The sequence below is a fragment of the Pantherophis guttatus genome, chromosome 3 (assembly GCF_059756535.1).
Source record: "Pantherophis guttatus breed Tessera chromosome 3, ASM5975653v1, whole genome shotgun sequence".
Classification (NCBI taxonomy): domain Eukaryota; kingdom Metazoa; phylum Chordata; class Lepidosauria; order Squamata; family Colubridae; genus Pantherophis; species Pantherophis guttatus.
Genome location: NC_142065.1, coordinates 48,804,604 through 48,826,971, shown reverse-complemented (window position 1 = coordinate 48,826,971; position 22,368 = coordinate 48,804,604). Strand labels below are relative to the sequence as shown.

The 22,368-nt window shown below is 37.3% G+C and overlaps 1 protein-coding gene across 3 annotated transcripts; it reads right to left on the bottom strand.

Annotated features, from left to right (window-relative positions):
* Positions 1 to 2,457: 2,457 nt before the first annotated feature.
* LOC117658762 (pepsin B-like) lies at positions 2,458 to 22,368 on the bottom strand. 3 transcript variants are annotated; one of them, XM_087889529.1, is made up of 10 exons: positions 22,296 to 22,368; positions 13,395 to 13,398; positions 11,933 to 12,086; positions 10,572 to 10,689; positions 9,573 to 9,691; positions 7,377 to 7,570; positions 5,870 to 5,992; positions 4,140 to 4,273; positions 3,460 to 3,584; positions 2,458 to 2,782 (listed from the first exon to the last, which is right to left on the bottom strand). In XM_087889529.1, exons 1-10 carry the CDS (start codon positions 22,366 to 22,368, stop codon positions 2,630 to 2,632), a joined length of 1,197 nt encoding a protein of 398 aa, XP_087745655.1. In that variant the 3' UTR covers positions 2,458 to 2,629. The 3 variants fall into 3 exon arrangements, with proteins under 3 accessions (XP_087745655.1, XP_087745656.1, XP_060543350.2); XM_087889530.1 differs by lacking the exons at positions 13,395 to 13,398; positions 22,296 to 22,368 and adding exons at positions 3,630 to 3,637; positions 12,350 to 12,420 and having other exon boundaries at positions 3,460 to 3,552; positions 4,128 to 4,273; XM_060687367.2 differs by lacking the exons at positions 13,395 to 13,398; positions 22,296 to 22,368 and adding an exon at positions 12,350 to 12,420 and having other exon boundaries at positions 3,460 to 3,552; positions 4,132 to 4,273.

The window sequence follows — 22,368 nt, the reverse complement described above, 5'->3', positions numbered from 1 at the left end:
TCTTTTCCCTTAAATTTCCCATTGTTTGCAGTTTTGCACCTACCTTTTTTGGTGAGGAAAAAGAAAAAGAAATCTCTCTCTGCCTCATTTTGTCATGTTGCAGCAAAGACCCTGCTTTACTTTTGCTTTCGCTTTTTCAGCATAGCTAGGGGAAAAAAAATCTGCTCCAGGAACTCTTTGCAGCTAGCAACAGAATGGAGCCCTGAGCAAAACAGCTGAGAGCAAATCAGCTGATAGTCAGGAAGCCGAGCTAATCAACTTGTGCTAATTAACCTATGCGGAAGCTGTAAGGGGCTGTTTTTTCTATTTTTGCAGGCATCGGTCTACTCATTTGTTTTCTTTTAACACTGATCAGCTGTAGGGCAGCCCTTTGAAGCCCTGCGGCAAGAGTTTAAACAGTTTTTTTCCCTCTAGCCATCAGCTGGGACTCAGGAGGCAGCCGGGAGCAACCCACCACTGTCCTGCATTCTTTCCAAAAATCGGGACTTTTTTAAAATGCCGCAGGACGCGGGACAAATTGCTAAAAATCGGGACTGTCCCGCCAAAAGCGGGACGTCTGGTCACCTTAACCTGAAACCATATTGGTAATTATCTATTCAGTAGGGGTGTGTCATGAACCACCAATGTGGCTTCAACAAGGAGTTGAGTAGTTTCCTTCTCAAACATATAAAATTCCAGGGCCATTTTAAAATAAACTCTCTCACCGCCCACACACACACACACACACACACACACACACACACACAAACTAAGTACAATATTGATCTTGTTCCCTAAATTCAACCCATAGAGGCCTCTACAAAATGTCATAGCAAATGATATCAGAAGTCAATATAAGAAAGTTGAATATGCCAATGACAGTCATCCCCAAGGTGGCCTATGCAATTTGCAGCCACAAACCAGGTCTAAAACAGAATAGAACAGAATAAAATAATCAAAATCCAAAGCAAAGTATTGGGCCCCAGTATGGTTTAATAGCCTGTACACAAACAGGATTGATACACACTTGCATGAGTCAATGAGGATTGTTAGTGGGACGATCCAAACTACTCCCACATACTGGCTGCCTATTCTAAACCATATACCACCCCCAGAAGTAATACAAAAAAATGGCCTCTTCCAAGAATACCTGAAGATTATTGACAACTCCCAGCTGCTAATACTGAGCGATGTAGCCAGCCTGGAGCGAAACAGGTTGAGATTCAAATATCCCGCTAATTCTATTGCTAATTCCCTTTTCTATTAGCGTAACAAAAAAAACCCTTTTTATTTCTTCCAAGTTTGAGCAACATTTCCTTTTTCTGCTTTAGCATTTATAACCTGACAAGGACGTGAATTACTTGAAAATTATAGCCACTGCCTGTATCCTATTAATGTCTCTTGAAACTTTTGTCTCGGTTGAAAGTTCCTGTTGCATTCACAAAGGTTCCCGAAGTTTGTGTGTTTGTTCATTAAATTTGTATGCTGCAAAATTGAGAAGTATAAATAACATCCTGCACAAATTGAATGGCACTAGTTGGAGTTCGGCACTGGACGCACTACAGGTATCTGCATTCAGCTTGATTTGTTCAGCAGCAAAGTATTGGGCCCCAGTATGGTTTAATAGCCTGTACACAAACAGGATTGATACACACTTGCATGAGTCAATGAGGATTGTTAGTGGGACGATCCGAACTACTCCCACATACTGGCTGCCTATTCTAAACAATATACCACCCCCAGAAGTAATACAAAAAAATGGCCTCTTCCAAGAATACCTGAAGATTATTGACAACTCCCAGCTGCTAATACTGAGCGATGTACCCAGCCTGGAGCGAAACAGGTTGAGATTCAAATATCCCGCTAATTCTATTGCTAAAGTACTTGTAGAAGATGATTTGACATACACAATATGTGGAAACAGCATTGAATAGAAAATTGCCCCCACACAATGTCAAAGTTTGGCTTGCATCTTGAAAAAAACAGCTGGATTTGACCAGCCCCATGCGAGATGGACATTACTGAACTGAATTCATCCTGGCCATGGAAGATGTGCTGACTACCTTCTATAAGTGGAGCAAAATAGCATCACTGAATTGTGACTGCGGGACCGAAAAGTTTCTTATCTGAAATAAATTCAAACTTCTGATCCAATGAATGGGCCAAAGTCCATTAGGTGGCAGTATTGCAAAACATGTTTCCTCCTGGTAAAACTGCTTCTTGAAAAAACTTTTATTACCAAAATGCTTTATCTCAATTTTGACATTTTGCAGTTAGTATGTATTATTTTCCATTTCCATTTCTCCCATATTTTGAACCAGCTTTCTCCCCCCCCCCCTTTTTTTTTTTCTTACCACAAAAAACAATTGAGAAAAGGATGAATTTCATTGTGGACAAAAAATAGTGTATATTGTGGGAGGAAATCCAAAATATATACATTGTTAAAGAATGAATATTACAAACACCAGTTTGGCATGTTAGAATTTATTTCTTTGTAGCAATGGATCTTAAGTGAACAAACTTCATGTAAAGGGGCTAGGATTGGATGTCAGTTGAGAAACATACAATTTGCTGTATAAATTTAATTTGAAATATTTTGTTGGAATCCAAAAATCAGCTCCATTTATCCAGAAAGAAATTTAGAATTCATTTAGGCTGATGGCGCCAAACCAACCCTGTTGTTTCCCATGTCAAAAATAGAATAATACTCTTTAAGGAAGACATCACCTAGGATCCATAGAGGTTGCCCAGTTGGGGAACGTATATATGTTGGCTCAATTGCAAGTGAACAGTGACCCTCGTTCTGTAAAAGAAAGAAATTGCTTCAGATTGTGCCCTTATTGCAGAAAAGAAGGAACATCAATCATATTTTAATGGAATCTGGATTTGGATTGTGATTAAATTACATGACATAAAAACATTGTCTAACTCAAGCTCTCCACGTTATTACGCAATTGCGTAGGAGTATAATTTTCTATGGTTTGCTTGAAAGGACATGGTACAAAATCCATATTATATATGCTTCAATATGTGTCTGATTCTTATATGTAATAAAGTACTAAAGAAAATACTAGACTGTGCCAAAATGGACAGGTTAATGACGAAAATTAAGGATAAAGAGGAAACGGAGTACTATTTAACTTGGTTAGAGAATAGAAGCAGCAGTTAGCAATTTATAATTAAGGATGAAACCTTATGTATAACAAAGGAAAATGCATAATAAAAACATTTTTAAAAAAATAATATGCAGCTGATTCTTCAAGAGCAGCCACCATGTCATCTGCAAGTATTCTGACTGAATTATAGAAGGAGGATTACAGATCTGATGGCTCCAAATTAAGGGACATATTTTCTTTATAAATAAAGTAGCATCAGCCTAATGCTAATTCTACATGACGTTATTATTGAGGTATGGAACTTCAATTCATCTTAAAATGAAGTGGTTTCCAATGCACAGAGAATTTAGAAAAGCATACTTACATTGAAGACATAAGCAGAAGGAGGAAGTGGTAACTGGGAACCATTAATGAAAAAGGTAATGGTAGGCATATTCTGGATATTGTTGCAGTCCACCTTATAATGTGAAAGAACAAATGTAAGGGAAGGTTAAATTGAGGCAATAAGGGAGGTTGGCCAGGTTACAGCAGCACTATAAACCCTTATCTCTTTTCTTCAGTCTGTCAAACATGCCTTTAAACTGTGCATAAAATGATATTCAGATTATTTATGGCCACTAAAGTAACAGGAAAAATAATTATTTTTGCATTTTTTAAGTAGACTTAAATTTTATACTTCTGAGCTTATTTACCAACCGCTAGCAAAACTCCTTTTTTGCAATTTTAAAAATTGTGTTTTATATTGTTGTAGCTCAACCATGTTCAGGTGTGCACAAAAAGGTACATTGTAAGGAATAGTATGCAACACCCACACGCCCCTGTTATTTTGGAGTAAATACCCCAAAATGCATATAAATGTTCATGTAGATTAAAAAACAAAAACAAGTTCACATCCTATTGTGGAAATCAGCCAAAACAAGCATAAGAACAAGAAAACAAACTGCATGAAATCAAACTTAATAGATTTCTCTAGTCGTAATGGTAACAGTTCCCTGAACAATCACAAAATCTGTTAAAGATTCTTTCCTCTACTTACTGAACCATCGTTAGCTGCATTCACAGCCTGAAGGAACTCCGTTAAATATTGTTGTGGGATAGTTAGCAAAAATGTTCCCGTGTCTACAATGCCCTGGCAGCCTTCACTGCACCAACCAGTAGCCTTGTTGCCAATAGTAAATCTATAGAAACAATAAGGACACAGAATATTACTAAAACCATTACAAACAACTAAAACAGACTACAATTGGTAAAATAAATAAAAGCCTATGTATTCTTAATTTACATACAGCCTTTAATCAGCCATTACTGACCAGCTAGCCCACAAAGGCCACGATGGAAGGCATCAATTCGTGGAAGGCTGATCAAGACTGTTACATATGCCTAAGAATTGATGGGACACTTAAATGCAGATGCCATACTTCATGGAGGATTACCCATAAATATTGGCACCATAGTTATGACCATGCCTATTGCATAAATATTGGTCAATATTTTACAATTAGAATGTCCACTAAACATTCTGCTGTATTTATAGAAGCAGGCATGAATATTGCAAGTGATCCTTGGAAAGATCTCTACTAGAAATTTTGGAAGCCAATTCCCAGCAAATGTAACAACAACAAAAAAGCTTCAAATATTAGATAGCTTCATGTGTGAGTGAATGTATCTTCTAATCTAGATAGATTTCATACTCCACCGCATATTAAGTTATTTAACATATTTGTTCAGCGGTATAGTTGCTAAATTCAGTAGCATTTTCTTCTGACCAAACATGTTTAGGATTGAATTGTTTATGGGCTTTTATCAAATTTTCTTCATAAATGTGTGCCAACACTTATAAGGCGTTTCATGTTCTTGATGGAATGGTCGATTTTATTTATTCATTATTGATATTTAAAGCAACTTTTTATTTTCTTTTTCTTTATTTTATATTTAAACTTGTGGCTTGCAATACTAGGTCTCTGAATGCAGTGATGGAAGTAGTTACAAATTTCCGTAATAAGAGACTCACTTGACACTTACATCTCATTCTTTTCTATGATGAAGCCTTTTTTGATAAGTTATTCTAAGATATTTTATTATTCTTAGAAATAAAACATTACTACTCTTTATATAATTAGATTTATTAAGATGATTTGATATTATTAATATTGTTACTATTATTGTTGCTGCTGACTTGCTCAATGGACTGTTTGTTGGTTTTATATTTACAATAAGAGCCATGGTGGCGCAGAGGTTGGAATGCAATATTAAGCTAATTCTGCCAACTGCCAGCAGTTCAATTCTGACTGGCTCAAGGCTGACTCAGCCTTCCATCCTTCTGAGGTCAGTAAAATGAGATTGTTGCTGGCAACATGCTGACTCTGTAAACCGCCTTAGAGAGAGCTGTAAAGCAGCATATAAGTCTAAGTGCTATTGCTTTTTACAATATGTTTTATAGTGATCTGCACTCCGCCCAATGATGGCAGATACAGTACTAGCCGATTGAGGAGTTGGCTGGCTGGCTAGCTAGCTGGATGGGTGGATGGTGAGAAGTGATATGCCCATCTGTTTTCCAAATTTGTATCCTAGGCAGAACAAGGCCTGTTTTCCTTCCCACAAACATATTTAGAAGTAGAAAAATAAGTATTGGATTAATCAGTTCTGCCAAAACTCTAATACACCTAACCAACAGGTGAGAGGAATATCCTTCCATTATTTATAAAGGGTGAAGAAGCAGCTCATTCAAATAAAATGGAATCAGATATAAATCAGGAAGAAAAGATATTACTTACTCTTGTATACCGATCTGCCAGTAATACTCTCCAGTCACAGGGGCCCAAGTAATTTCCCCAGTGTACAACTGGGGGTCCGTGCCTCCCAATATCAGTTCTCCTCCATACTGAACAGTTGGTTGGCTGAGAAGAAAGAGAAAAAATGGGCAAAAGAAAGAGTATTAGCTATAGTTTCTCATCTGCTTGTGGTCTTTTTGTATAGAGTAAACAACCCTAGAATCATTTTCACCAGAAAATATGGCCAGAAAGCGAAAGTAAAAAAAAAAAAAGTTTTGGGATAAAATTACAAAATAACAATGAAGTAAACTGAGATTGTTGTGTGTTACTCCTGAATATCCACCCATCTCCGGTTCCCCCATTGAGGTACACACCCTTCACTCAACTGCTCACTCCACTGAGAACCATGTTTTTAAAGGCTGTGAAAATTCAACTTATCACAATTCCAACTGTGAGATAAGAATATAATTAGAGGTACAAATGGGGGTACAAATCATCTTCTTACACTCATACTGTGAATAAAATAATCCTTAGTATATGTGGTGGAATCAACTGAAATGAGGGAGGTCCCAATAGGAGGAGTTAAGAGATACACTACCTTGGTCTCTGTAGGGGGGAGGAAGTGTATGAGATTAAACATTTAGGATTAAATCAGGCTTTCCCAAGGGAAGGTGGGGAGTTTGGTAAAATCTTTGTTGAACTGGTGAATCAACAATAAACAAACTTCTTGACTTAAACCTTGGAGCTGTTCTGGTTACTTGCACTTAACAACATACCGTATATACTCAAGTATAAGCCAACCCGAATATAAGCCGAGGCACCTAATTTTACCACAAAAAACTGGGAAAACTTATTGACTGGAGTATAAGCCTAGGGTGGGAAATGCAGCAGCTACTGGTAAATTTCAAAAATAAAAATAGATACCAATAAAATTACATTAATTGAGGCATCATAATAAAATATAGCAGACTGAGTACAGTAAATAAACGTCACAGCCCTGGAGAAGAGCGGCTGCAGGTTCTTGCCCAGTACGGCATGGACAACACAGAGGCGGCCGGCGTGCAGGAGAAAAGAAGAGCGGTGATATCAACAGTCATTGGACCACCCACAGAGCTGCAGGCACCCACAGATGAGCGGGAGAGACTGGAGAACACCCACACTGCACTAGAGAACAAGTAAGTGGGACCCTCACTCGAGTATAAGCCAAGGGGGGCTTTTTCAGAATAAAAAATGTGCTGCAAAAGTCGGTTTATACATGAGTATATACAGGTAAGTTTTTAAATCAGCAATGATTTAATTCAAAAATAATTTTAAACCTCTTTCTTATCCTGATGCTTCTGCTCTCTCTCAATGTCATTCATTACTGGAATGTTGAACTCGATTATTTTTGTGATGATGGGATTGAGCCATGGAATACAAATAAATTGCTTTATTCCAGGTAACTCATTCTGGAAGAAAACCATAATTATACTTACATGCTATGGCACAAATATAATGTGGTTAATCTTACCGTGAGAAGTAAAAGCTAAAAATGGGTTCGGAAATCTGGTTTTGACTCATAATCTGGTTCAAGAGTGATGCCCCTGGATTTGGAGGAGGATTGGACAAACCCAAAATCCCATCAAAGTTGGCATAGTAGAAGGGATAGTAGTCTTCCTCCACACTCAATCCAAACTGTTGGTTTTGAACTGCAATATTTTGGATCTGAGAAAGAAGATTGAAAAATAGATTTCACTTGTAGTTCATAGCATTGCAACAATAAAGATAATGATTCTGCGATTCTATAATAAAGATATACAGGATGGTGAGCATAATATCTTGTTCAAGTCAAGCTTGATTTCTGGTGACTTCCATATAGGGGTAAAATGCTCCCGGTTCGGACCAGATCGCCCGATCCGGTAGCAATGGTGGCAGGTGGTTCAGAGAACCAGTAGCAAAAATCCCTGCGCCCCCCACCCTCACCATGCCCAGCTGAGCCGCATGATCATCAGAGGCTTTTTTTTTAACTTTTAAAAGCATTTTTTCTACATCTTCTGAAGAAAAAATGCTTTTAAAAGTAAAAAAAAAAAAGCCTCTGATGATCATGTGGCTCAGCTGGGATCATCAGAGGCTTTTCAAAGCATTTTTTTCTGCAACCTCTTGGCCGAAGACGTGATTTAAAAAAATGCTTTGAAAAGTCTCTGGCAACTCCCAGCTGAGTTGCCTGACCAGCAGAGGCTTTTCAAAGCATTAGAAAAAATGCTTTGAAAAGTTAAAAAAAAAAAGTTGGCCACACCCACCCAGTCACATTAAACCCCACCACCACCACCACCAAGCCACACCGACAGAACCGGTAGTAACAAATTTTACATTTCACCCCTGCTTCCGTATCATTTTCTTTGCAATAGCATGGGGATGGTTTGTCACTGTCTAGCAAGGGTAGTGGTGACTTGCTAAATGTTGAGGTTATCCATATGTGAAAATGGTCTTGTCCATGGGAAGCAATAAAAGAATCAAGACGTTGTGTTTTTGTTGCTGATCACAAATACAAAAAGGGCAGGGCTTTGATCACATTGCTGCAGTTCTGTTATATTGCCTTTTTTTTTCTTACTCCCCTGCAGATGCTGATGAGAGATACCCGGGTTATATGATAAAAATGTGGAAGAATCTCATTAAGGGTCATTGTCCCGAATGCATTCTATCTTCTTTAGCAAATATGCCAGCTATGACCACCAATGGTAGCAGATATCTGATTGCCATAATTCATCCTTACAAGATTTCAAGGTAAGTTTATTTTATTGACATTATACCCCAAAGAACATAGAGCTGGTGAGTACTACAAGACCAGACTTTTTGTAATAACACCCAGTCCCTGAAAACTTTGCTAGTCCCTTCCTTGCATCCATTTAAGAAATAGTGAAGGTTAATCTGATGTTGGACTTTCAGTGTTAGATTAGTATGTTATTTTAATCAGAACACTATTTCTGTAGCTTTTATTATGATACCAATTTACTTCCATTATGTTTATTCTCTTTAAGGTAAAGGTAAAGGTTCCCCTCGCACATATGTGCTAGTCGTTCCCGATTCTAGAGGGTGGCGCTCATCTCCGTTTCAAAGCCGAAGAGCCAGCGCTGTCCAAAGACGTCTCCGTGGTCATGTGGCCGGCATGACTAAACACCAAAGGCACATGGAACACTGTTACCTTCCCACCAAAGGTGGTCCCTATTTTTCCACTTGCAATTTTTACGTGCTTTTGAACTGCTAGGTTGGCAGAAGCTGGGAGAAGTAACGGGAGCTCATCCCGTTACGTGGCACTAGGGATTTGAACTGCCGACCTTTTGATCGACAAGCTCAGTGTCTTAGCCACTGAGCCACCGTGTCCCTTCTTATTCTCTTTAGACATGGTCATTTTAATGCTTATTTTATTTATTTATTTATTTTATTATTTCAATTTGTATACCGCCCTACTCCCAAAGGACTCAGGGCGGTGAACAGCCATAGAATAAAACATATGAATACAAAATTTAAAATAAAGTAAAACGAATTAAATAATTTGGCTGAAAATTTAAAACCCCAAATGCATTGGTCCCCTAAAACAGTTATACATGTAAATGTAAATAAGTTCTAATTAATGGAATTAATCCATTATTCTAATGGAATTAATCAGTATAGCATAGTAGTAAGGAAAAGGAATTAAGGACTAAAAACTTGGTTAAAATCCACTCACCCGCACAGTATCATAACCTAATATCATACTCAAGCTACCAAATCCATATCTCATGACATAAGTTTGATTAGTGCTGTGATAAGTAGAGGACTGTTTTGGGTCAAAATTTTTATGGTTTCCTACAACAAAACAAGAAAAAATAGAGAGTAGAAGCTGTCAAACAGATGATGGTTTTCTACAACAAAACAAGAAAAAAATAGAGAATAGAAGCTTTGTTCTATGTGTAGTGAAAGATCTTTTTCTCTATACTTAAATCACAACAATCAGTACTTTACTTCACCATCAGCCCACACTTTTTCATTCTCTCATGTTGTAGGAAAAGTCCACATCAAAATTTTAATTGTTTACACTGAAATGGCAAGGGGGTAGAAAGCGTTTGAAAGAGGCATTTTTCAAAAAGACATGCATAAGAAACATCTTTATTAGTACAGGTCAAGAGGTCCTCTTTTGTGGACCCAAATCAAAGCAAAACTATGGGCAACATGGCAACTTTCAGCATTTTAAAATACCCCCCCCCAAGGTATTAGGAAGTGCACTTCCAGTGAAAAACCTTTATATGTAGAGCTGATCATGACTCTGGTCATTTTGGCCCACTGACACACTTAGAATTTTGATATATTTTTTTTCTCATAAACTGATCGTCATTTTTGCCCTGGCAAATGAAACACACAGTTATGAAATGGGAAATCCAGTACTATTTTCAATTTTGTAAAAAATAATAATAAGGCTGCAGATAAGAGCAAACTCAGGTGAAATTGTTTAACCCCCTCAAAGCACCCAAAATGATGGAAAAAGAGCCCAAATATTCAGCTCTGCTCCCTTCAGTGATCCACTCACTGACTGGAAGGCTGAGTTGGGGTCTGCAACCCAGAAAAGGTTCCTTACCAATGGACAAGGTATAAATGGTTTAAAATAAGGGGGAAATAAATATTGACAAAAATGAATATTTTCTCTAGAAGCATACATTCAAAACCTTCAGCAAGGGAGTGGACTACTCACCACAGGCTGCTGATCTGCAATATGTAGAAGGTACCCACAGAATACCAGAGCCAGTATCCAAAAGAACAAGAAAATCTTGGGGTGGAGTTCCAATGGATATTTTTCCAAAGTAATAAGACTGTCAAATGAAAATAATTATGAGACAGGTTTCACAAAAACTTTGGAGTAACTAAATAAGTAGGGAACTACCTCTCCCTGACATTACCTGCCCGTCCTTGAGATCAAATAGGAGAGACATCCTCCAGTCCCTTCTCTGAAATGTTGCCATCTAGTGCAGGGGTCTCCAACCTTGGCAACTTTAAGACTTGTGGACTTCAACTTCAAGAATTGAAGTTGAACTCTGGGAGTTGAAGTCCACAAGTCTTAAAGTTGCCAAGGTTGGAGACCCCTGATCTAGTGGGACCTCAAAAGTATCTCTGTGACTACAAGAACCTGTTCTAGGGCTACAAACATTCAGATGACTACAAAATGACAGCAAAGAGGCACAGTGTACTATTTTCTACCGTCTCACAATCTTCAGATTTTTGCAGCCCAAATCTTGGCAGCCCTAGGAAACTGGATTTTTTTTCTACTTGCACCTTGCTCATTCTCCATGAAAAAGAGAAAAAAAAACATTTTAAAATCTGAAGGGTTATTTGTCGTTTTAGTGAGTATGAAATGAACAAATAAACCAAACTTTATTTGGTTTGGTACACTGTACCATATGATGCTTCTTGTTACTATCAAACATAGTGTTTGGCTCCAATGTGACTTACTCAAAAGTAAATGGATTTATTATTCCAGTTGTAGACTACCTCGCTTCTTTGGGAGTAAGTTATGCACGGACTGCTTGCCTGATTGCTGTCTTTTATTCATTCGGAGTAAACCAATGAAGACAAATTGTAGTCCTAACTCAGAATGCTCACCAGTCATAGTAAAAAAAACTATCCCAAATACATAGTACGTTAAGTTGCTCTTTAACAAGACAGGCATATCTAGATATTATTGTCAGAAAACAGTGGGTCCAATCACATGAGACTTAAAAATACAGAGAACTATTTTTTCCTGAATAATAATCAGAAAAAAATAATAATAATTGCAAAATATGTTGCTGAATAACCAGGTAGCATCAAAAATTGACTTAAATAAATAAATGGATTATGTTCTTTCCTGAATTCAGGCATCAGCAGTCCATTTACAGTTGTTCATAGGAGAAAGGAAAGATGAAATAATTAAGTGATATTTCATTATACATATATAACATCCTATTGATTGGTTCTGAGAAGAGCTATCACAATGTGCCAATAATAAACTTAAATGCTAGAGTTACAAAGTCAGATGAAGGAGAGGAAAATACATATTTCTGTGGTTTAAATACTTACGTTCAAATAATTGGTCATTGGTTCATATGTAGCACTGAATTTATTGAACCGATATTTTAATCCAGGATCAATATGGTATTTTTCCAAAACTTCTTCCAACACTCCATGCTCTCTCATATTTTCACGAATGGATTTTCCTTTCTTCAGAATGATTCTACATACCAAGAAAGATAGTCAGAATATCCTTCACTATCACAACTATCTGCATATTTTTAAAATTTTGTTACTAAAAACAATAATATCCTATCAAACAAGTACTACACAAACAAGAGATTAAGCGAAGAAGCAGGAATACTGAGGCTTGCCATAGAAATATAAAAACATAATTTTGCCACCATTTTTTGACTAAAAGCAATGTGCTTTAGATTGTTTCAATTCTATTTTCATTTAATGTATGGTCTTAGCTGAGATACTCACCTATTGAGTCCACCTTCTGACAGGTGGACACAAACTAATGCCAGGATCAACCACTTCATGATACTTTGCATCTTGGGGAATTATTTCAGGGAATCCAAAAAATTTGCCAACAACTAGGCTGCTGTGACTCCGCTTTTATATCCAAGGCAACTGTTCTCTGCTATTTAATCTCTTTGTTCTTGTGTCCCATATCTCTCTCTTTAATCTTATTATACTAAGCCAATACTAACATACCTTTTCTTATGGATAATAGGAATTAACTTTCCTCTGTTTGAATTACGTTCAATTGAATTTTTGCCCTTGATGTTAAATAAAAGACTAATAGAATTTGGCTTCACAAAGCATTACCTGATAGCAATATCTGATATATATATGATAATATATCGAAATGAAAAACTATAATCAATTTCTCCTTGGAAGCTGCTCCCATTGTTTTAAGAAATAATGCAAAATGAATGAATAATCCCAGTTGCTCTAGTAAGGATCAGTTGCTCTAGTAAGGTTGGACAAGGTTACTTTTGATTGAATTACATTTTAGAATTCTTAGTTTATGCTTGCTAATTTTTTTGTTGAACCTTGGAAAACTGCATGGTGGTTCTGTCCTGCATGAAAATTGACATTCCAGGACATGACTGTGTCGATTCATCCTTCCATTCCCAGTTGTGAAAGTAAAAGAACCCCAGATTCTTAACTGGAGCCATGTGCCAGAGATGTTTCCAATTTACATTTTCTGCTAGTCCTTCATATATTTTATAAAAACATTTTTCCCATTTCAGTTGTCTGTGAAATAAGGAGCTTCTTGGATGAGAAGCAAAACGTCTTCAAAGAAAAACAAGGAAGTCCAGTTGCCTCCTGAAAAAGCACCTTTGGGACAACCATGACCTGGATGACTGAGAATCTCTACAGACTTTTAGCTCTGGAGTTCTTTCTGAAAGGATTAAAAAGTGAGAGCCTTAAACATTCAGGAAGATTTATAAAGTCAGATTATTTATATAATTATATGATTTCCATTTTTCATATTCTGGGGAAATTATTCTCTCACCACCTTTCTTTATGAGCATGGCCTCGCTCTCAGTTCTACAATACCTGTTGTTCAAAAAGATCTACTGGGAAAATAATTCAATGCAATGTCAAGAATATCCAGGAACCAGGGGTGAAATGCTCCCGGTTCGGACCGGCTCGGGCAAGTAGGTAGCGATGGCGGCGGGCAGTTTGGAGAACCAGTAGCAAAAATCCCTGCCCCCGCTCCACATGCCCAGCTGAGCCGCACGATCATCAGAGCCTTTTTTTTCTTTTAAATGGCTCTGACCAGCCAAACTCTGATAATCCCAGCTGAGTTGCCTGCTAATCAGGCAACTCAGCTACGATCGCCAGAGCCATGTAAAAGAAAAAAACTTTTTTCCTTTTAAATGGCTCTGACGATCCCTCCCCCTCCCCCCCTCAGCTTGCTTACCTTAGCTGCTGGTCGCAACGCATTGCTGTAATCCCTGCTGCAATCCATTGCATCAGCAAGCAACTGCATCTCTCTGCCTGCAATCAAGCAGGCAGGGAATTGTGGACTTCAACTCCCAGAATTCCTCAGCCAGCAAAGCAAAGCTGGCTGAGGAATTCTGGGAGTTGAAGTCTACAAGTCTTAAAGTTGCCAAGGTTGGAGACCCCTGTTCTATTGGGTAAGATTTTTTCCCCTTTGGAAGCTTTTAAAAAATAGTTAATTGGGTTTTTTTAGTTGTTCTTTTTTTAGACCTAGCCATTTAAAGTTTAGGAAGTTTTAAATTCAGCTGCTTTTATATAAAAATAAAAATAAATTAAAATAAAATAATATTTATTCAGCTTTCTGAGATTTAGTGTGTTTCTGTAGTGTTTCACTCTACACAAACACACAAAATCTCACAAAGCTGCATGTGGAATTTTGTGTGTGTAAAGTGTGAAAGTTGGTTTTTTGGGCTTTTTGTGGCTGTGTGAGGTTCCTGCTTGTTGCAGGGGCTATTTTAGGTCTAGCACAGCTGCTTTTACATTGCGGGTGAGCCAGTTGTGTTGTGTTGTGTTGTGTGTGTGTAAAGTGTGAAAGTTGTTTTTTTAAGCTTTTTGTGGCTGTGTGAAGTTTCTGCTTGTTGCAGGGGCCATTTTGGGTCTAACACAGCTGCTTTTACATTGTGGGTGAGCCAGTTGTGTTGTGTTGTGTTGTGTGTGTGTAAAGTGTGAAAGTTGTTTTTTTGGGCTTTTTGTGGCTGTGTGAGGTTCCTGCTTGTTGCAGGGGCCATTTTGGGTCTAGCAGAGCTGCTTTTATATTGTGGGTGAGCCAGTTGTGTTGTGTTGTGTTGTGTAGGTTAAAAAGGGGCAAAGAAGTGACTTGGCCATGGCCACCTTACCACCAAGCCACACCCTCCCAGTCACCTTACCACCAAGCCACGCCCACTAATTAAGCCACACCCACAGAACCGGTAGCAAAAAAATTTAGATTTCACCCCTGCCAGGAACACATCATTTTTAAATAGAACAAATTGTAATATGGAAATTAAATCCATCTTTGATATCCTGTGTTACCAGTCTGTCAATCTGACTATTCATATAATATCAGAGACAGAAACAATAGTTCAATTGGAGTGCCATAGGGAAAAAACCCCATCATTGCTATAATGAAAACCGAAAAGATGTTCCAGTGACATCAATCTCTGAATGCATGCAATGGTTATTCAATTCATTTTTCTGAAAACTAACAACCAGTGGCTGATTCGGAAAGATGGGAGCTGTTGTTTAACACATCTGGACACTGTCAGCTTGGAAAATCTTATCTCATGAATGAGATTTTTTATTTATTTTATTTTATGTGTCAAGAACACATAAGTATTAGGTAATATATGTACTAAGTAATATATCACTATATGATAGCATATGTACCAAGACAAATTCCTTGTGTGCCCAATGACACTTGGCCAATAAAAAATTCTAATTCTAATTCTAATATTAATATATAAGTATAAGCATAAATTGAATACATAAAATAGATACTGTTGCAATATTTTCAGGATCAGACTCAATAATATTAGTAAGAGTTAAAGGTTTAAATATATTTCCTTTTATTTACAATAGGCATTCTATATTCACTGAATATTCACAGATAGAAGCGAAGAAAAGGGTGTAGGTGGCTCCTTATATATACAATGGGTGGAGCTATAAGTGGGAGTGGTGAATTATGAATACATTAAGAAGTGAAGAATAAGTTAACCCCTGATACCCCGTTCATATATTATTTACACATTAGAGAATAAGGCATTTACATCTGACAAATCCCCCTCTAAATGCCGATTCGTTATACAACACCAATTACACTCAGATTCAGGACAATACAATACATACAACTTAGAAGTTAAATATTTGTGTTGCTTAGAAGGTAAAGGCTTTGTCAATATGTCAGCTAATTGTTCTGAGGTATCACAATGCACTGCTTTAATAAATCCATCCTGAGATAATTGTCTCACATGTTTAAATTTTATATCTATATGTCTGGACCTTTGTCCAATGGCATCAGATCTAGATATTTCAATGGCTGCTTTATTATCTTCATGCATAACAAAAGGCAAAACAGGTTTTTTCCAAACATCTGAAATTAAATCATTAAACCATACAAGGTTATTTGCAGCTTTGGATAAACAAACATATTCCGCTTCTGTCGTTGAAGTGGCCACTAGTTCTTGTTTACCAGTGTACCAGTAAACTGGACAGTCATTTAAGAGAAATATATAACCAGATGTACTTTTTCTACATGAGGTGTCTCCAGCCCAGTCTGCATCTGCATAACATGTAAGCTTTGGTTCTTTATTGTCTTTAGGTTCTAATATTAAGCAAAAGTCTAGTGTACTTTTCAGATATCTTAAAATTCTTTTAACAGCTTCCCAGTGATACATTGTTGGTTTGCTGACATGTCTGGATAATAGATTGAGTGGTAAGGCGATATCTGGTCTAGTCCAATTAGATATATAAAGAAGTGAACCTATGATTGATCTATAAAATGTGTTATCCTTGAATTCGGGGGAAGATTCATCAGTATTTCTTAGAAAATCAGTTTGCATAGGAGTATCACAAGGTTTGGCATTGTTTAAATTGCATTTATTTAAAAGTTCTACAATCTTATCTCTCTGAGTAAGTTTGAATCCCCTTCTAGTCTTATTAATTTGGACACCAAGATATTTGTTTACTTTACCTAGAGATTTTAACGAGAAATGTTCATTTAGTTTGGTTACAAAGGTTTCTCTTCTCTCTTTATGTTTTCCTATGTATAAAATGTCATCCACATAAATCAATACAAATTCAATGTAATCATCATCCTTTTTGACAAAAAAGCAGTTATCAGCAGTAGTAGCGTTGAAGTCCATGGTTCTAAGTACTTTCACTAAACAATCATACCATCGTTTACCAGATTGTTTTAACCCGTATAAACTCTTGTTTAACAACCAAATTTCATTTTTGTTTGTGTATTGACTGTGAGGTGCTCTTACGTATATTTCCTTATCTAGTTTAGCGTGTAGATACGCAGTCTGTATGTCGTATTGAAATACATCAAGGTTGAGTGCTGATGCTACCACTAGAGCTGTTTTGACACTCTCTGTTCTTACTGTGGGGGAATACGTGTCAGTATAGTCCTCCGGATATTTCTGTGCATAACCTTGTGCAACTAGTCTAGCTTTGTATAGAGTATTGCCTCCCTCTAAGTTCTTAATTTTATATATCCACCTGGTACCAATAATTGTTTTATCCTTAGGTGCAATTGCAGGTGTAAATACATTTAATCCTTGTAAACTTTCCATCTCTTTTTTCATCGCTAATTCCCATTTTTCCTTTTCTTCACGAGGGAGTTTTAACACTTCCTCATATGTATTGGGTGTTGTTGGCTCACCATCCATATGCATTATGTAATCCTTGTATTTATTTGGCATTTGATTTCTGGTGTTTCTAATGGTTTTTTCAGGTTTACTATCGTTATCATGCAAATATCTTGCTTCCTTTTTTGTTAATGTGTCTGTCTTAATTTTGTGTTGGCTATTTGTCCAAATTTTGGTTTTGTTCTTATTTTTGTTGATATTTTGCTTTTCTATGATCCCTTCTTCATGAGATTTTGTACCTTTATATTTATTTGGAAATATTTCATTAAGATGTAATTTAGACCAGTTAGCCTGTTCATGGAACACAGCTGTTCTGGAGACTATAAATTTGTTATTGTTATCAATGAATCTGTACCCTTTAGTACCGGTTTCATATCCCATAAATCTGAGTCTTCTGGATACATTTTCTCCCTTTCTTCTTAATTGTTTAGGTATGTGTACGTCTGCAGTGACTCCAAATATATGCATGTGTGCTAATTTTGGTTTTCTATTATACATCACTTCATATGGTGTCTTATTTACAATGCTGGACCATGTTCTATTTTGTGTGTAATTTGAATAATGTAAGGCTTCTGACCAGAATTGTTTGCTTAAGCCAGCATCTTCCAATGTGCATCTAATCATGGTTTGTAATGTGGAATTTTTCCTCTCTACAATCCCGTTCTGGAACGCAGAAAATGGACTAGATGTGTAATGTAACATTCCTTTGTCTTTTAACCATTGGGAGAATTCTTTAGACATGAATTCGCATCCCCTATCTGTCATAATTTGTTTTATTTTGATGTTGTGTTGTGTTTCTATGCGTTTGTAAAATTCTTTAAATTTTTGAAATGTTTCATCTTTGTGTTTTAATGTATAAACAAACCCATAGCGGCTATAATCGTCCACTATTGTCAGGAAGTAACGTTTTCTATAAGTGATTGATGGAGTTAATGGACCAACTAAGTCCATGTGTACTAAATCAAAAATTTTGTTAGTTGATCTAGTAGATTTTCTTGGCCTGGGGCTAGTTTTTAGTTTTGTAGATTTACATACTGAGCATTCCAAATAGTTTTCACAATTTTTTATTTTAACACCTTCTGCGTGTTCAGTCATTTTTTGTACTACAGGAAAACTGGCATGTCCTAACTTCCTATGTAAGATGTGAGCACACTCATCATGAATTGGCTTACCTATTTTTGGTTTTTTTTTCATTGTGTGCATCTTTGTGATCATGAGATGTTTTACACTCATCATTGTCACTATTGCTAATATTTTCATCATCTACTTCAATACAATCTTCCATATTTGAGTCAATGTTATGCAACCATTTTTCCTTAGTTATCAGATAAGGTAGGCCTCCTTTAATCATCACTGTGCCTATATTTATTTTATTCTTCTCCAAAATCGCTTTTCCTTTTGAAAAAACAATGTTAATGTCAGAATCTCTACTTAGTTTTATAGCACTTAGTATGTTATGAGGTATCTCAGGTATTAGCAATACCCCCTCTATTTTTCCTAGACCAGGCAACGTTACATTCCCTCTACCTAATACTTGCACTTTTCTTGGTTAGCTACCTTTATTACAAATTTATCTTCTGCAAATGAAGACAATATATTTTTGTTATTAGTGGTGTGATTAGTTGCTCCAGAATCAATAAGCCAATTATTGTTCTCATTTTGCTGTATGTTAGTGTTGTCTTGTTTATTTAGCCCGTTCAGTGAGCCAGATTTTCTATCCTTTGAATTATCTCTGCCCCCTCTATTCTCTTTGTAATTTGGTGGGCTCCTATATCTATGTCTATCTATGGAAGACTGTCTATAATTGTATTTGTTTCTATATTCTGACTTATGCCTTTCTCTTGAAATTTTGGGACAGTCTCTTCTATTGTGTTCCCTGGATCCACAATTGTGGCATTTAAATGTTTCATCATATTTTTCTTGGAAAGTTACTTTCCTATATGGTTTGTGTTCTGTGTGATTGCTAGAACGATTCTTTCTTGAATTGTCTTCTGCTATCAATTTATTGGATAGACTTTCTATGGATAAATATCCTAGATTGATAGTGTCTAAATGTGACATAAAATTGTCCCATGATGAATCAAGTGAGTTGATAATAACACTTTTCATTGTTTGGTCTGAAATCACCTCCCCCCTCAAATGCAGCTCAGCTCTTATTTTGTTTAAATATATTAAATGCTCACTTATGGAAACCCCTGGTTTTACCCTAGATGAAAAGAAATCTTTAGACATCCTTGTGGTGGTAGCTACACTGTCACTGTGAAACAAATTAAACATGCATTGAATGATTTCTGAAACAGTCAGATTTGGCTTAATGCTATGATACATTGCAGGAGACACACTAGATATTATTAAGAAAAATGCTCTATGGTGTAAACAATCTATTTTTAGAGTCCAAGGTCTTTTTGGGGGACTAGTGATAAAAAATAATAAGTTTTCCTTCATAAAGACAACCTGGAGCTGTTGATACCATTCTTGCAAATTAACGCCATCAACCCTTAGCTTTGGGAAGTCACTGGGTAAATTTCCGACATTATTGTGTCCATTACTTACAACCTGAGGTAGTCCGTGGTCTCACAAGTGTAGAAAATTGCAAAACGGCATGGGGATGCTCGCAACGAGTCTGCATGGTCTCCTCGCCAGTTCATGTCTTCCCGGACCGTCTGCGTAGTTCTGCGCATGCGCGTTGTCCATTTCTTCTTTGGAGTCGTCGTGGAAGGTTCTCTCCATTGTGGCTCGCTCGTTCTGCTCCTCTTCAGATGAATCGGTCTCTGGTTCGATTTTGGGAGTCTTGACGACGGCGGCTGCTCTTCCTCTTCCCCTGAGGGCTTTGGTGCTTGCTTCGGTCTGTGGCGTAGGGCGGTACCGGCAGGGCTCTCTGGGTTCGGGTGTCGGCGTTCTCGTAGTCAGGATGGGAGCGGGCAGGTCTTGAGGCATCGGCTTGCTCGCTCGCTTCTTCGGTAGCTGTTTGTTAATTTTTAGTTTTGGCCCAAATGCAGCAAAAAGCGTTTTCATTGCTGATTTTATTTGGGAGTTTGTTGAATCATCTTCACTTTCTGATTCTGATTCTTCTGAGGAGTTTGAATCTTCTTTTTCATTTTCGTTGTTTGATAACGTTTTTCGCGCCAGAAATTTTGAATTGAGCATTTTGATTGGCTCTGCTTCGCTCACCCTGGAGGCCTGTTGAAACCAAGATGGCTGCCATTCAAAATTTCGCGCGGGATCACCGTTTTTCTTCTTCGTAATGACTTTCTCTGCAGTCATATCACTCACTATTTTTGGGTCTTTAGACTTTTCATTAGTGATGTTTTTCTCTCTCGCTGCTCCGCTGTTCTTCAGCATATCTTGGAGTTTCGCGATGAGGCTTTCATCATTCTTCTGGCTCTTTAATAGTTTTAATATCTCTGACCTGAGTTTGTTATTCTCTATTTCGATTTCCTTCTGGTCATCAATTTCATCTATTATTTCTTCGTCTTCAGTGGTGTATTCTTCGGATTCTCTCGAAATTGCGTTTGTGGATTCGTTGATTATTTCTTGTTCTGTTTCCATTTCTTTGCTGTAGGCCCTGGTGTTGGGCCTATCTTTCTTAGACATTTTTAAGTTTTTTATTGAGTCAATTAACCATCCTCTGCTACCAGCTTGTTGCAATATTTTCAGGATCAGACTCAATAATATTAGTAAGAGTTAAAGGTTTAAATATATTTCCTTTTATTTACAATAGGCATTCTATATTCACTGAATATTCACAGATAGAAGCGAAGAAAAGGGTGTAGGTGGCTCCTTATATATACAATGGGTGGAGCTATAAGTGGGAGTGGTGAATTATGAATACATTAAGAAGTGAAGAATAAGTTAACCCCTGATACCCCGTTCATATATTATTTACACATTAGAGAATAAGGCATTTACATCTGACAGATACGAATAGAGGAAACATTAGAATAGGGACAGTAGGCACACTGGTGCTCTTATGCACGCCCCTTAGGAATGGGGTGAGGTCAGATGTGGGTTTCAGCAGGTTCTGACCAGTTCTGGAGAACCGGTAGCGAAAATTTTGAGTAGTTCGGAGAACCGGTAGTAAAAATTCTGACTGGCCCCGCCCCCATCTATTCTCTGCCTCCCAAGTCCCAGCTGTTCAGGAGGAAATGGGGATTTTGCAATAACCTTCCCCTGGAGGGGGGATGGAATGGAGATTTTACAGTATCCTTCCCCTGCCACGCCCACCAAGCCACACCCACAGAACCGATAGTAAAAAAAATTGAAACCCACCACTGGGTGAGGTCAACAGTAGACAGTCTTAGGTTAAAATTTTGGGGGTTTTGGGATGAAACCACAGAGTCAGGTAGTGCATTCCAGGCATTGACCACTCTGTTCCTGAAGTCATATTTTCTGCAATCGAGTTTGGAGCAGTTCACTTTAAGTTTGTATCTGTTGTGTGCTTGTGTATTGTTGTGACTGAAGCTGCAGTAGTCATTATCTTTGGGGACTTCAACAACTAATTAATAAGTTCATTTATTTCCTAAATTACAAAAATCATATTTTAAAAAAAGGGTATGAATCTGTATTTTTTTTTTAATATTCACAAACATTTGTTATTAGTTAATAAGAAATGCCAGTTCAGATTCAGTAGTATTTCAGAGCAGGATGAACCATTTATTCCTTTAGGAATTACTCCAACAGGCCTTTTTCTTGAAAGATTGCTCCTTCCTTCTTCATTCCTTCCTCCAGCATCCTTTTTTTCCTTCGGGGGGTCCTGGAGGGATTTTCCTTTCTTTTGCACAGGATACAAAAAAGCCCCTTTAGGATCAGCAAGAAGCATATATTCCTTATCCTGTTTGTATTACTCTTCCATCCTTTTTTATCACCTCTACTTTGTCACTGAAAATCACTCATGTCAAAACTTGCTATTTGCTATTAAAGCAAGGAACTGTGTGAAAGAGGAGAAGTACATTCACAAAGCCTTATGCTTTAATGTTGACATAAAAAGATACGATTATGACTGTAATTGTCCTCAGTGAGCCAACCTTGATAGATCCTTAGTCCTGTCACAATTGATTGAAATACACCCACCCCTTCCTCTGATACGTGGAGATACATCAGTGTCAGAATCACCCACTTCATGATGTACAGGATCTTCAT

Excerpts from the sequence above, each read along its gene's own strand:
- LOC117658762 (XM_087889529.1), bottom strand. The coding sequence starts at position 22,368 with ATGAAGATCCTGTACATCATGAAGTGGGTGATTCTGACACTGATGTAT. Across the intron at positions 10,690-11,932 it reads CAATGACCAATTATTTGAAC|TCTTATTACTTTGGAAAAAT; the intron begins GTAAGTATTTAA and ends TTCATTTGACAG. Across the intron at positions 2,783-3,459 it reads CTTCTGCTTATGTCTTCAAT|AACGAGGGTCACTGTTCACT; the intron begins GTAAGTATGCTT and ends TTTCTTTTACAG.